Source organism: Puntigrus tetrazona, chromosome 17 (assembly GCF_018831695.1).
Source record: "Puntigrus tetrazona isolate hp1 chromosome 17, ASM1883169v1, whole genome shotgun sequence".
Classification (NCBI taxonomy): Eukaryota; Metazoa; Chordata; class Actinopteri; order Cypriniformes; family Cyprinidae; genus Puntigrus; species Puntigrus tetrazona.
In genome coordinates this window covers 12,422,393-12,439,082 of record NC_056715.1, presented here as the reverse complement: position 1 = coordinate 12,439,082, position 16,690 = coordinate 12,422,393, and the positions used below count along the sequence as shown (strand labels likewise).

At 38.5% G+C, this 16,690-nt stretch overlaps 1 protein-coding gene across 2 annotated transcripts in view; it reads right to left on the bottom strand.

The window, feature by feature from the left end:
• Window positions 1–238: 238 nt before the first annotated feature.
• arhgap5 (Rho GTPase activating protein 5) overlaps window positions 239–16,690 on the bottom strand; it is a 29,358-nt gene continuing 12,906 nt past the window's right edge. The window contains exons 4-7 of one of the 2 annotated variants that reach the window (XM_043262280.1): window positions 6,119–6,196; window positions 4,266–4,397; window positions 2,305–2,410; window positions 239–2,068 (exon numbers count right to left, since the gene is read on the bottom strand). In XM_043262280.1, the coding sequence (XP_043118215.1) occupies window positions 1,753–2,068; window positions 2,305–2,410; window positions 4,266–4,397; window positions 6,119–6,196 (632 nt within the window). In that variant the 3' untranslated portion in view covers window positions 239–1,752. Of the gene's footprint in view, window positions 2,069–2,304; window positions 2,411–4,265; window positions 4,398–6,118; window positions 6,197–16,690 lie in introns of those variants that run through there. The other variant, XR_006252969.1, reaches the window with a different exon arrangement.

Below are 16,690 nucleotides of genomic sequence, written 5' to 3'. Positions count from 1 at the left end.
TCTATGAAAATCTTGTTAAAACTGTAATGCAAAAATAGTAACTAAAAGATGTATTTTTAAAACGTAAAAGTGTATTTAAGGATTTGCAGTGACATACTTTATTTTTCGTCTATTTTTCGGCTGCCCATTAAGATGGTTTTATAGCGCATATCTGGCAACCCCGATTACAGAGGACATTTTAAATGCATCCTTACATTGGTGATGGCTCACATACCCCAAAAATAACATCAGGCAAACATCATTTGTCAAAATCATTTATTTACTATAATACATAGCAGATGATGTTAAAATATTTAGTTTGTACATCATATGAGGCAGTCATATGAACATAATGTTGCTCTTTTCTTTTAAACTACACTAAATGGGATCCTAGCAGCTGCACACTTACCCTATTGAGCCCTTTCCTCCATTTTAGTGAGTCAATTGAGATAAATCTTGTCATTTTTGTTCCCATCCATTCACATACAAGCTCCCGCATCACAACTAAACGCCTCTGAGTTGTGCTGTATTCCACACAAAAGACTGCAAGCTTTCTAAACAGCATCTGTTACAGTGGAACAAAATTCAGTACCATCTAATAAAAACAAAAACAAAAAAAGTTTTATTTATATAGGGAATTAAGTACAGTCAATGGATCTAACCCCAAATTTTCATACATCATACCACAAAAAAAAAAATCTGATTATAGGTTTTACAAGATTATACAGAGCTCCAGTACCCCGTGATTTTTGTTTTGCCAGCCATCGAAAGATGCCGACGTATTTATTTATTTTCCTATTGTAGGGAAACGATTAAAGCCAAAATATGATGAGTCGAACTATGGCATGACACAAACAAACGAATATATCAATTTGACCCCAGTTTAATGTTCCCTCAAACAAGTTAGATAAAAAAAAAAAAATCTTGCATAAAAACAGTTAAGCATTAATGTTTTTTTTTCTCTCTTTCAGTTATTAAAAGTGGCAAAGAACATGCAAATTCAGTTTAAGAAATGAATCAACAGAACCGTAGAAATTTTGAAGGTCTGCGGAAACGAAACGAACAAACATGAAACGAGACGGAGATGACCAGGCGTCTTCTGAAGCCTGGATCTCTGAGATGTGCCAAACGGTTGCAGTGGGCTGTTTCCCTTTCTGTGGTTTCCAGAGTATGAGGGGCTCCCGGTTTAAAGTCTTTAGGACAAAGTGCATCCTAGGCAGGTGCCCCTAATTTTATAAACTCGTATTAGTTCAATCCCAAACGCCTTGGGACACCACCTCCCCAACAACAACAACAACTGCTGTCTTTAAGATAAAAATATCCTAAAAATATATCTTTAGTCCATTGTAAAATAAAAAGGGGACAAACACAAGCAAAACAAAAAATAAACGGCACATTTTGCCCGTACGGCAAGCCGTGCATGTGGTGTTGGTTTTAGTGAGTGACTGACAGCTCCATTGTCTTTTGAAAACAAAAAAGTTTTATAAATATATCTTCCTTATGTTTGCCATGTTCGAAATTAGTCAATGTGCACATTTACTACGTCAAATTAACATTGACATTTTCTTTACAATTTTTATTCAGTTTCTCAATCAGACTGGCTGAGGAACGGAAACGGGGAGCATTAAAAAAAAAAAAAAAAAATGGGACAGGGGAGGTCTTATGCAAGTCACATCTTCCTTTGTACAAAAAAAAGGTTCTTTCTTTTTTTTTTCCACTTCTTATTTTAAGCGGCTTATCTGCACACGTACAAGCCGAATGTGAGTAGGAGGTCTATATGAGAGGTTCGGGGGGCAGGGGGTGCTGGATCTGCTGTGGCTGGAGAGGAGGAGGGAGCTGAAGGGCCAGCAGGGACTCGAGGCCGTGGCCGTGTGGAGGAGGCGTTCCCTCGGCGCTCGAGGGCTCTGTGATTTCACCACCACAGAAGAAATACTGGCACTGCTGGATGAAGGTCTCGATGACGGACTGGTTGAGTTTGGTGGTGGACAGCGTGTCCTTGTTCTCAAAATCAGGCCTCATTAGCGTAGGCCAGAAACAGATGGACAGATTGTCGGCCGTCATCAACGTGGTCTTGCTTTGCTGACTTACCCTAGAGGAGGAAGGAGATAAAATGCATTTTAAAAAGCATTCTAAAAAAAAAAAAGAAAAAATTAATGAACAAAAAATATAATTCATTTTAAAATCTGTTACATAATTTTCTCGAAATATTTGCTAAATAAAAAATACATAACCATCCTCTGTGAACAAAGATGAATGGGATAAATTACTATTAACAGAACTTTTATAAAGCTTAAAACAAATATAATGGGGAAGATGAAGCTTTACCTGTTGAGGTGAGTGATGACATATTTGAAAACTTCATAATTCACAGGAGGGAATTTTCTCACGATTTCCTTCAGTACTTGCAGTCTCTCATAATGATCTACAATTTCTGGAGAAAGCACAAACATTAACAAACTTGTTAGAGAAGTGTGGAAATACTTAGACATTCATTAATAACTCTTTATTAATACCAGTTATGGTTTATAGTGTGATGATAACCAGCTATTTGTACATTATTCTGCATATTCCAGAACTACTAAATAAAAAATGGGTTTATTATATGAGATGCAAAGAGTGATGCAAAATACTTTAAACTATTAATACATAATTTCCCCTACATTAATACTTATTTAGGTTGACCTTAAAAATTAATGTCCATTTTAACGTTACATTACGTTGTGATACATAAATTAACTTTTAAATAAGTCATTTTAATTTTTAGCATTTATTTTCAAAACACAAATGTGCAGAATTTAACATTTTGGTCAGAATTTCAATATTATCCAAAAAAATATTTAACTGCGGATTTAACCGATCAGAAGAGAGAGATCAATCAATTTATAATTAAGTTCAATGAGGACTGATCATTTAAAACCTATACGCAAGCACATAATAAATATATTTTATCTTTTCCAGCAGAAAGACAATTAGAAATGCGCGTTCATGTCATAATCATTATCAAAAAGAGATTTCTGTATAACAACAAGCTACAACCGCCTGGCCCAAAAAAACTGCAAGGGGAGGAAAGAGATAAAGCTGAAATATCAGTATGTTCAAAAAGAACAGCATCGCAGCACTTAATGTCATTTATCTACAGCGGTGTGGATCAGAAATAATGAGGAGCACGTCACAGGGGGCCCTGGATTAGATTCAGCACTCGGAAGCATCAAACGCAAATGCAGATGCATTTAAATGACTTCTCAGCTACCTTGGGCTGGGATTAGACGGTGTGGTGATGGGATTAATATTGAACGTAGTTGAAAGGAGAAACCGGGTACAGATAGAAAAAAAAAAAAAAAAAAAAAAAAAAAAACTCGACTCGTAGGCTGTTGAAATGGTGAAGTAACACGGGCAGGTTGCTACTTGTTCTCAAGGCTGTAGGAGACACACTTCCTGCCTGTCTTGTAGCTGAAGCCTGGGCTGATGCAACGGATGAACGCTGTGTCACTAAACCTGCCTCATTTTACCTCGACACACTGCGGCCCACCTGCTGTTTGTGAAGACTGAAGTTAGAATGAGAGGCTGGGGTCAGACACGTGACTACGGACAGACTCAACTCAACGTTGACGGCTTTCACCTAACGCCGGCAATAAAACGAAATGTCATATTGCCATTTTTACAATCCTTGTGGGAAATATTTGTTAATACCTATGTGACATGCCCGCTGCCGAGGCTATATTAATGGGGAGAAACGAGTGAAAAACAAAAATGTAAATAATAATTAGGGCCACATGTGACCACTGACAACAAAAACAGTCATAAGGGTGTCGTAAGAATTGTTGGCTATTGCTACAAATATACCTTTGCTTCTTAGAACTGGCTTTGTAGTCCAGGGTCACATATATAAACAAAAAGTAATTAAAAATACTTTATTAAATGTAAAAAAAATAAAATAAGACTTTTCTTTTCTATTTAGCAAGAATGCATTAAATAAACTACATTACATTCTTTAACAAGGCTAAATGAAACAATTCAGTTTAAATGATAATATTTTACATTATTACTATTTTTACCGTATTTCATCATCAAACAATTATTGTTCAAGGCTGTTGTGTCAATCATTCAAAACAACGCATTCATCTATCCTAACTTTTCTTAAGGTTAGATGAAGCAACTTAATCCCACACTTAGCAGAAACTGTTATCTTAACAGTATTAGATGAAACAAGCGTTCTAAAGCAGTCCGTTACCACAAATCTCAGCCAAAGAATAAGCACTTGATGGCCTAAATGAATCAATACTTACTGGCTGCTTCCACTAGCTCTGGGTGGAGAGAATACGGTATGAGAGGGTCGGGGAGGTCGGCGAAGAAGGCCTTCAGGGCCCCAGCCACGGCGTTCACGGCTACATCCATCACTATCAGGTCAACACTGTGGTCTGAGTGAAGAACGAAAATAGTGTGAGCTTGCATAAGCATCCAACTCCCTTTGTCAGTGCTGGAAAAGCCACTAAAACAGATTTACAGAGACTAGAGCAGAATAGAAGGAAAACTAGGGAGAATAAATAGAAATGAGAAAGAGAAAGAGAGGCTGTAAGAGCCGGGTTTAAGGTGAAATGACAGCTGTCAGACTAGATCTCTCCGCAAAGGCACTGAATGAACACAAGAAGGGGGAAAAAGCACCCAATTCACAGTATCGTGAGGACGGAGAAGAGAAAAAGAGAGGGAGGCTAATGGCTCCAGGCCAGCGGGCAGACTGATGCCTATAGTAGCTCTTTTGGGCAAACGATGGCTCACTGAGTGAATAATCTGGTCACTCGGCTGAAGATTTTCCACCCACTCATCTCCACAACTCACCAGCTAGAGATGACTAGTGTTTGATTTGAAATAATAGTGGATTCACTTTAGCCACAAAATAAAAACGTGCATATATTTCGTAATAGCGAGTGGTCTGATGGTATTACACAAGAGCAATGAGGAAACGCCAATGTAAAACAGCATTGAGGAAATATATAGCAAAGTTAGTCAAAATAAAGAAGAACCTATGGGTTTTGTGAAGTACAGCATTTTTTTTTTTTGCCAGTTTTATTGTTTTGAGGATGTTGGTTTTTTTTTAAAACTCTAGCGTTACATAATTTGCTAAAAGCCGCTTTTGCATGGATGCCAGGCTTCATTTGAATAAATAATCTTATCATTTGGTTCCTGTCCATCAAGCTACAAATAAAAAGTAAAAGACTGAATTCACTGCATTATCCAAGTTGCTAAAAGTCATTTCATACAGACAATATATTTTTCAACAGATTTGCTGCCCGTAAAACTACACTGTGATATACACCGTTACAGTGAAATAAAATTGTAACTGTAACTTTAAAACCTGTAACTGCCACAATATACTGTCAGCGTAGTGACAATTTAATTCTGAGCTTTAAAATGAGAATATAACAGATCGCTTTTATGTGTCACAAGGAGATTTAAGCTAAAAATGTCCCGCATAAGCTAATAACTAGTGCGAATCACAGCTTGATGGAGGCCCGCAGGCATCACGCCAGTCAGAAGCCACAAATGTCAAGTTTGTTTTTACAGGAATGGTCCATTTACAGTGTGGCAGATCATAATCATGTAATTCAGGGCCTGTTTCTCGTCTTTTATGCTGCTGAATGAAGAGTTCACCCTTTAAAGGGATAGTTTAGGCAAAAAAAACCTGTATTCTGTCATTAATTACTCGCTCTCGTGTCGTTCCGAACCCATAAGAAAGCTGTTCATCTTCAGAACACAAACACTCTCTTACCCTCCCATACGCAACAATTTAATTACCACAATCAAGGTCCAGAAACATTGCAAGAACATTGGTACTATAATCCATATGACGTATAAATTTATATATTATTTTAAAATAAGATATGAATATTGCAGATATAAAGCAGAGAAGACACTGTTTAGAATTCTACTTAAGGAGTGTGTATCTTCAACAGAACCATAATGACTCTAAGAGGTGACGAGAAAAATCAAATATACAAATTAACCCGTCAGACTAGAGTTTATCGGTCTCCTTATACCCAATTTGTGAAATATCCTCCAACATGTGTCCTAGCGGCATGCCATCAAGCGTTTGCAAACGAAGCCTAATTTCCCACAGAGGCCAGTTAAAATCAGTACCTACCTTGGTCGAATTGTTTCTGAATGTTGTCTTGATCCGTCTTGTTTCCACACACTCGATAAAGGCCCTCTGTGGTGAGACCTGCAAATTAGGAGCGACACTTCATTAAAATCAATCTCGCAAAGGTTATGGAGACAAAACCTCAGTGGAACAAAGCAGTTGGTGCTCTAAAAAAAATAAATAAAATAAAAACAGCTAATGCTTGAAGCAGCCATACAAAAGGATGCACAAATGAACAATAGGTGTCAGTTCCACAGTTTCTTACTAAATATGAAATGTGGAGAAACACGGCAGAAACAAAGAGTAAAGGATGAAGAAAACAAGTTAAAATACACCATAGTCCATAGTTTTGATGCTTGTGAAACAAAGCATCACAAAACAGTGAGATGATCCTTTTTTTTTTTTAAATCCCAAGGCCAAGTGCATCTTTTTAATTAGGCTTTTATTTATGACTAGCTGCATCTGTGGCATTGTGTTGCGCCATCCAGTGCGTAATACTTTCTAAAGTAACGGTATGTTGTTGTCAGTCACAGGCAAGAAAGCATCTGCCAAAACAGTATGTGTTTGTGTCACATCTGCGGAAACGCTGTCAAATGTACAGAGGTACAAATCTTCCTCGGAAGATCAAATATTACTGGGAGCTTTCCGCAGAAAAGCTCTTTTTCTACAACCTTTGCTCAAATATTTAAAATCATGCACTCAACCCAGTAAACTGGGCCACTCCAGATGGATGAGTGGACATACGAGCTGATCTCACCGAGAGAAAAAGTAGGCCAGTAATGCAGATAATGCAGCAGAATTCAACCCACACTTCCCCGTTCCCTGACAGATAACTCTGCGTGTATCTCTTTATTTTCATTACGTCTAATCTACTGAAGCCCGTTTATCAAGCTAAAGATAGCTCCGTGAAGCCGTGACCTTGTGCGGCTCCGCAGTGCTCCAGAGCGCTGATGCAAAACACAGGGCCCCCACAGTCACTTCCAAAGCCTTGTGGGCTGCTAACTGCTACAAGTCAAAACCACCGTGCATTCTTGAGATGCTCGCACATGTCAGAGCCGGTCCCTCCTCCAGAGGGGTGGGAGGCTACACGGAGGCGCCTGCTTAATTCACTGCCGTGTTCACGCAAAGGGCAGGTGTATAGTGACGAATGCGGGCTGTTTATCACTGCCTGGGGAAATCACCAATTTCCCCAAAACAGCTCAAGAGAATGAAAACTTTTTGAAATCTGGCGATCTAGCTAAATATATCGAGGGTGGGGGATTAAATTGTTATCATACTATTACTACGGTTATGATAATACAATAAAAAAAAAAAAAAATACAGTGTCTGGTTGACACTCAACACAGTAGGTGACCATATTTCACCTTTAAGGGATGGTTCGCCCAAAAATGAAAATTCTGTCATTAATTACCCATGTGATGTTAACGTGATGTAAACGATGATATTACCGCCTCCATGTTGAGAAAGATAATGCCGCTCTTCAGCGATTAAATCATGTTATTGATAAAATTGTGGAGCAGCGCTAAGAGGTTTCTGTGTTGCTGTATGTGCTGTGAGCTAGTGATTACAATTAGGGTAGAACGCTTCTATTTTTTATTTCTTCGTGTTGATGTGTGCAATGATAACATACAAGCAGAGGAATTATTTTTTTATATATCGGATTGAGTATATTACAATCTAAATTTATTATGACAAATACATTTATTATTTATGGACCCAAAAACAAGATGGATAACTTGAAACGTATACCATTACTTCATAATGCAGAGGTTGAATGCCTGCTCTTCCTATAGTTAGCAATGGGCCTATAGTATGCACTGTTCAATAAACAGCGGTTTTACTAAAAGTCCTGTATCATATTGTATTGTGACTTTGCTGGTGACGCATATCTCTAGTAAAATATAGGGAAGAGTCATACGTAAGCTTTTTATCTGACTTTTGTTCACTAAAACGCATTTGAATGCACACTGTAAAACAGTACATGAGGATTAAGCAAATATATAGTTGAAATGCTTTTTTCTTTCACTTGAACGGTAAAATCAAATAAATCTTTCATTAAAACGTATTAAAAATATATTATGAAAACATGTTTTATGTTAAATGTTTTGATCTCATGCAAGCTAGTGACAGAAGTTACTTAGCTAACCAAATTAATCAGAATAAAAAAAAAAATATTACCCCAATATTTTAGCAAATATATAAGTGCTTGTGCACAAAGTATGTAGTTTAGCACATAAAATAATTAAAAAAAACGACACTATAAACCAAATATAGGTGAATTAGTGAACTGCATTTATTGCTTAGGCAACCATCATGACCCATCCCTGGTTGATTGTTGGTTTGTGATGTCATTTGTGGCCGGTTGATGACTCATGGAGATTAAGTGATGGTTTGGTGAGGTTACCACGCAACGGCGTGGGTTTGGATCCAACCCTTTTTGTCAGGCCTGTCACATGTGTGAGCGTGAGCCCTGGCCTGGTGGTGTTATGCCCAGCCTGACACTGGGAACAGAGTGTGAGCTCACTTACGAGTGCAGAAACACGTCGGGACTAACCGCACTGTACCATATCAAAGTCAAAGCCTTGAAGGAGCTCACACGTACAGAACTGTCAGCCTCCTCAAGAACGTGTCAACTTACTATTTCAGATAGCTGATAAAGCGCAGTACACACAAACAGACATTTGCACTTCCTTGAGATTTAGCCACTCCGGTTTAAACGAACCACTTGATGGATAGCATAAATACAATTCAACCGGTCCAAATAACGTAAAACGTTACTCATCATTCAGTGCAGACACATTTCAAACATATGGTGCATTCAAGTCAAATCAGATAGATAGTAATTACGAGTTGAATGCATATGAATTTTACCAAGTTGTAATTATGAGTGAGAGGCTTTTGCACAGTTTACTGGCTACAGATGGCAGTAGCCATTGACTGCCACAGTGTTTTTTACCCCAATTATAGACGCAAAATCGTAGAACCCAAATCTGTATAAATTATTTACTAGATGTATATTTAAAACGCAGTGCTAAATTATGTAGAAAAGTTGCATACACCGTCTTGCTTTGACCAAAAGTGATTTGAACGCACCCAGCATTATAATTATGATTTCTCAACACATAAATACAAACTTCCCGAGAGGACTCTAAGCCACCAATAATCATGGTGTCCAACAGCTGGCAGCCATAAAAGTCAAATCAGCCAATGAGCGGGTCTTGTGTGGCGTGTCAGTAATTTCAGATGTGATGATCTTTAGTCAAATGCTGCGAGGAAGGTCAATGTCAAAAGTGTGGTAAAAACAGTAACAGGAAGCCGTACTGAGGAAAGCGATCTTAATTTGGATGCAAGTCTATTGTCCCCTCTAAGCACTTCCCATCCACTGTTGGACTTTATCTGCACCTCCTCATCAGCAGATTGCCATCGCGCTCAACTTCAGAGGCAACAAAAGGCCACCACGATGCAGGAAATCACAGGCACTACCGTAACACAGGAAATGTCAAAATACAGTCCATATGCAAAAACAGACCATAAATCAAATCAGGCACTCGCATAAAACCCAGAAATCACAATAACAGAGGTTTATCAGTTAAGCTTTAGTTCTCTTTCAGCAGACGTAATTGCGAATGTGGTTTGAAGTGATGCCAGACGACGTACACAAAAGGTCAGCATAGTAATGAAAACCTGCCATTATGAGCACTGCTGTTTTAGCTCTTGATGAAGTGTTTACACAGCAGGAAATGGACAATATCACACGCAAAGTGCACTGCACAGACTGCATGTCAGATGCTTCATTAGAGGAACTAAAATGTCAAGTTCTGCGTGAGTATTTGTTTTCACAACGAGCTTTAATCCCAGTTCATAATAACAGCAGAAGGAAGTCATTCATTGTCAATGAGTGTTGGTTTCAATGGGACATAAGTAACGGCGGCCATTAGATGCCACAAGCAAACATGTACAGAGACTAAACGAGGCTTGGCCGGTTTAAACTTTATGCAAATGAGCAATTTCACAATGCAATGACGACCACTAGAGCGCAACAGTAACTAATGTGAAAGTCTCGTTTGCAGAAGTAGTTTTCCCATTCATTTTCTCCATGGTCTTTTTTTAAACAAATCCACAACAAGACGATTTAAGCCTAAATTCTAAGTTACAAAAGTAAAAGATTATGATACGGTGCATATATATGTGTGTGTGTGTGTGTGTGTGTGTGTGTGTAAAGAGATACAAAAAAGTTAAAAAAATATAGGCTAGTTTACCTGTCTAAGATTTTTCACATGGTGACAAAGCTAAATTTGCAGCAGCCAGATAAGTCAATGTTAAATACATCTTAATTTTTCTGCGGAAACCATGATATTGTGAAATTCAACTGAAAAACTTTAATAGTGTAGGCTTCATTTGAAAGAGAATTTTTTAACTGCACAAGTCTTTGCAGTTAAAAGTAGGAGTCACTTTTGATCAATTAATAGTTGCTGAATAAAAAAAGATGAATTCCCTTTTTTGATCATCAACAACTAGTGTAAGGTATGGTTGCAGACAAAACATCAATTGAGTTCTTCTGTCATGACTTTTAATTGGAGCAGCATCATCTTTCATTGGCGGAAACAAGTGCTGTAGCATTGAGGGTTGCATTTTATTTATTTATTTTTTTTTTTGGTACTACGCAAAGATTTTTTTATAATCTGAAAAACTCTAATCATCATCATACTGAAGAGATAAACATAACATGTCTTTTAAATGTTATGTCAATTAAAGGGTTACTAGACCCTCACTAATCACTTACCCTCATGTAATTTCAAACCGGTAAAAGCTTCATCTTTGGAATACAATTTGCCATTAGTAGTTCAACCATAATGTTCTAAAGTGACTTTATTTGACAGTCCGTCTCATCTTGTGTCTCTCTGTGTCTCCATAGCACCATTTTAAAGAGAATCCACTGGACACAAACCCTTTAATATCATGGAAAATGCAGTTGGGTCATTTTGATCAAATAACAACTGAAAAAAATTGCTAGGATTACTAACAATAAAAACAACATGATAAAAACTGACAAAATCTCTTGATGTATTTAATCGTTTTATGTAAAACATAATCCTGTATTCTTCCTAAATATCTATTTATTTGAACGTGATATTAACTTTTTTTTTTTTTTTTTCCCTTTCCAGAATCGAACTGTTGCTCTCTATAGGAGCGAAGGCAGCGGAGCCCACGTCATCCATCTGTTGTGAGATACTGTAGTTGAGTGTGGGAAAGATGCAAAGTTAATAAGCTGCTGTGAGTAATTCTACTGTTCCTTACAATTTGTCTCTAACCACACAGAAAGATATAATAAAAACATTACGCATAGAAAAACAGAAATCACCTCCGGGGTGAGTTGATCATCATTTATCTTGTTCACGATATGATTCACTAATGCAATTTACATACCGTCTCCTGCATAATTTTAATTTTCAGCAGCAAGAAAACTGATTTATCGTCAGTACACAATGACAACGTATATGTACCGCATCTCATTCGTGCTCGCAGTCAGCGACGGCAGAGTGACCCGGTGACCTCCAGTGATAAAATCACTGTCAACGTGAACGCTTTAGGCTGGACTCTGGAGCATAATGGCAAAATGTCATGCATCGTACTCCCGTGTTACCACAATGTCTAGAAGGGGTCATACACAATAAAAGGGCAAAGCTCAGGGTTACAGCTTCTGTAAATGCTACGGCGCATGTCTCTGCAAAATCAATGTTCTTGCTTCAGAGCTGGGACGAACGTCACACGGGGACTGCAACCTTTTCACTGAGCTTCCTTTACAATGCTGTCATCAAATCCTTTCTGAAAAGGGCGTGCCTGCACAGGAACGCACCAGGGATGGGCTGCTATCAAAAGATTCATACCTCCACAGAGGCCCCGAGTAAACCCAACAAAGCGTATTCCCGGTACGCTGCTTTGATCCATTTTACACGCTACACCTTGTCTTGTGTATTGTATCTTATGCATCTTATCTTCTTATTCAGAATCGTTTGAGGAGATTAAAAAGAACTATCTGTTGTAAAAATCACACGTGTCTTCCTTCTAGGTAACCGGCCTGCACCTGCTCTGCGGTGCCCAGGCTAGCACAGCTCGTGTGAAATATTATTTTACATAAATAAAGAATTTTAAAACAGTGTTAAAACACATTAGTTCCAGTCCAAAACACAGTGTGAAGATTCATGATTATCTTTTTTAAAGATACATTTTTCTAGGCAAAATCTAAGGCAGCACTGAACGTGAAAACCATGGCGGACAAGTATGGAGAAATGTTCATTATAAATATTTAATAAATTCAACAAATGTCACTTTCAATCTAATTATAAAAAAAAAGTTTACAAAATAACAAATTGCACAAAAAAATAGCAATATTAATAACCGTGGCATTTGTTTAGCCACATAACAAATTAGATTCTTATGGAATCAATTGCACATTTTACATCAGAAGCGCCATTTGTTTTCAATTAATCAGTTAGGATGATGCCTATACAGGAGGCTCATTAAGGAATAGAGCTACTGCATTGGCAAGGAATTGAGAGTGATTTCCGATCCATCTTTCCAGTATGAGAGAGCACCCATAACCCCTAACCATTCAAATCAAGAGAAATGATTACATGGAAGATCGTGTGCATCTGGTGCTAAACCATTATACAAAATCACTTGACACCATCTGCTTAATTATTCTGCCATAACACCCACCCCCATGGTGGAGTTCAAGTCCAAATATCAGGGTCCACAAATAGACATGGAGGGAAAGTGCTTTTCTAAACCAACCTCCATCCATCAGCGCAGACGCCTGGTGAAGAAATGCTCCATGAGATACAGTATGATTGTGTTAGCGGGGGGCAAATGTGAGTTGAGGCTATTGCCTCAGCATTCCACTAACACACCATAATAAATCAGCAGAGAGGAAGAGTCGACTCACATGCTCATTCCACAGGAAATCGGTTTAAAAATATACCAACCCTTATTAACCTTATTCCTCAGAAGGTTTCAATATACTTAACGAGGTTTAGGAAATAAACTCAGGTCAGGGTTGGTCCTGCGATGAGACACGTGAAGCCAACATTAGTGTCACTTAAGTCACTCCGCAAACAAAAGCGGTCTGGAAATCGAACCTTGCAGAATGTAGAGGGGGCAGAATCCGAGTCGACTCATCAATTTCAACACTGCTGTGATAATAATTGCCCTTCCCTGCAGCTCTTGGTGCCTATAAATCAAAGCGGCAGTTGCGAAAGAAAATATCAAAGCGCATCAGCTCTCTGTTTATTGATTTTTAAATCCATGCAAGAAAAAAACGTGTTGAAAATGCCTCTTTTGTTAAAGGGATAGTTCACCGAAAAATGTTTAATTGTGTCATTATTTACTCACCCTCATGCCGTTCCAAAACCATAAGACCTTATAGTTTTTTTATCAATATGATTCTTTAGGGAACTATCATGTACAAGGCCTAGAATAGTAGCAAGGATATCGTTAAATTTGTCCATGTGACGCGTCGAGAATAGTTTGTGTGCGCACAAGAGTACAAGAGTAAATGATAATTATCCATTTTCAAACAGTGATACATACTTTTCATAAGTAGTGATGTCTAATTCATGAAAGAATCATTCAAGTGAATCAGATATACTCAACTAATTGATTGTGCTCACAAAAACACACAGTCTAAATGTTTCATTCACAGGCCGAACTGATTCAGGTGTGCGTTCAACTCATTTAACCAACTGCAGAAGTTGACAGCTCACCGACAGAGAAGATATCAGGAAATAACTTAAATTGTACCCGTTTGTCACACAAAGCTAATATAAAGCTTCAGAAGACTTTTCGATTCTCTTTCCTCTCCTACAAATGATTTCTCATGCAGCTTTGGGACCATTTTAAAGCTCCACTCTTCATTATCATTCATTACACACACAAAAAAAGATCCACACATTTTTATAAATTTCTACTTCTGTAGACAGATCTGGAACGACATGAAAGCAAGCAAATGATGAAATGTTTCATTTTTGGGTGAACTCCTTCTTTAAAGTAATTGCAGTCTCAAACTGCAGAAACCGCAAAGTGGGAAAGCAAAATTGTGTTAAAAGAAATCCCTATAAGCTCTGCTATTCTTTTAGGTCAAGCAGTGGCATGTAAGGTCATAAGCCTATGCTTTTTACATAAATGCTTAGATGTCTAGATTCCCGGAGTCAAACAACTGTCTGAAACTGGTTAAAAATTAAGCCCGGACATATTAGTCATGCTGAGTTGTCAGCTGCATGAGTGGCGTAAGTGCTTTTAAAATAAAACGAGTCCAATCTTAAGTTGTGAGCGCAGCAAGTTGGCTGTTATCAAAGAGGGGTGGGTTTGCATGTGTTTAGCCCCATGAGAAATTCATGGCAGTCGAGAGGATTTAGCAGAGCCGAGTGGCCTTATCTACTGCCTGCAGCTAAACGGCATCCCCTCGCACAGTCCTAAGAACTTGAGGCATTGATTTAACGCAGAATATCTGCTCGCGGCGAAGAAGCGCGCAGCACAGGTGCGCGGCGGGCTGATGGACTTAATTCTGATATGATGAAAATAAGCTAGCTGTTTGTGGAACAAACGCAAGGAGCCAGACTAAAAACTAAACCATCAAAAAAGACGTAACAACAAGCCACGCGTTCAATTATTCAGCGTGAATTATCATCAAGGGCTCATTGTGAGGCCACTGTAGCGACACGGCTTTGAGTCTGTACTTAAAGCAGTAATGCATGTGTAATGTGTCGGCAGATGAGCTGTGGTCAGCTCGACCATGGACTGACCGGCAGACCCAGGACATCTGTCCTTCAGCAAACAGTGACGGCATCGTTCGCTCCAGCTCATCTCTAATTCATCATGAACAGATGGGATATGCTTAAAAATAGTCTTTTTTTTAATCCGCAAACTACTGCAATTGCGTAATCGGCGCAGCATAGATAGCGTGTCCTTATGGGAGTAGGCGTGTTTCCCAAAAAAAACTAAAAGTTATGGTTCTTTTTCACGCGTTCGCTGTAAGTTGCACCAGTGCTACATTCTTTCTTCAAAATCCGAACAACAAACAATGCTTTTCTACGCATGTTTGTCAAGTTAACAACAGCAGGGAAAATATAGCCTGCTACACTGCATCCTTCTTAGCGTTTTATATTCAGTATGTAAAATGGCAAGCATTAACCACTGAAGCTTTTAAACAATAGCCTGGAATAGCGGTCACATAATCCTGTTTACTTCAAGCGCCATCAAGATATTTTGTGTTTGATTTCATTTTGCGAAACCACCCCGCCCCAAAAAAAAGAAAGCCACAAAGAACAAAAAGTTGCAAAAAACTATTAAACAACAGCAAAAACTAATTAAACAAACCAAAACTTAAATTAATTAGAAATCATAGGTCTAATTTGACAAATCTGATCAAATATTTTAAACGATACAAATCCCAAAACAAAACAAATCAAAGAAAAAGTAACCAAAGTTTCAAAAGAAATCATAAAATCATACCCATTATCTACTCTTGCAAACGATCAAATAACTTTTGGAAACAAAAAAAAAGTGGAGAAAAGTGCACTGAATTGTGGGATACTGTATTTTGCTCAGTGTACTTAAATTTAGCATAGAATTTTTTCCCAGTCCTGACTCGATAAAAAGATTCCCACCCCGAAGTAGGATCCATCATATATCAACAACAGAAATAAAAAAGCTAATCTGAACCTAATTCATTTTTTTAGCAGTTTCCAATTAAATATTTGAAACCAAGCATGGTGAAGTGAGCACAGACAGCAGCCCTGAACGACAACCATCAGGCATACTGGGAGCTTAAAAAGTTCTGCTTGCGAATTCTTCAAGTGCATAAGCTTCATTCTTGCGTTCTGACAAACTCCCAGAGCTTATGGCATCATCGCCGTCCCCTTCATTACATTTTATAAGCCACTTCCTGAGTCTAGATGCACTGGCTGATGTGTGGCGACAGCCTGTCAAAGCCAAGCGCTTCTGACATCCTCTCCCCTCAAGCACGACAAGCAGTAGCAGGCCAAGGGGAATAACAGGACTTTGCGTTGTCGGACACTTATTGCTAAGCATTCGCCAGAGACCTTGATGTGTCAAAGGAGGAAAAAGCCAGAGTCATCAAAACTTTTTGCAAGCCTCCAGCAAGGTGCACGTCTAGAGTGGGCAAAGCAACAGTCATCGGGAAGGGGGGACTCCATTTGCCGAGCAGACAAGAAGATTAAATCCTTTATATGCTTAATTCAGCCAGATCATATAAAGGGAAGTGTGGGAAGTGGATAAACACAAATTAAGACTCATCCCTTCACATGGATCTAGTTTCTGTCTGTAAGAGGTTTAAATACCCTCAGCAGCAGGGGTGGAAGAAATACCAGTGGAGACAATTTACCGGAAAATATACGTCGTATACCTGTAGAAATTTTGGACCATTGTCCCAATCGCTCATGTGACTTGGTTGTGCTACGTGGTCACGAAAACATAATTTGAGCAAACTTTTAAGCATTGGGGTTTAACATACAGTGCTCACAGAGCGCGGGAGTATTGAGTTATTTTTGCCGTTTT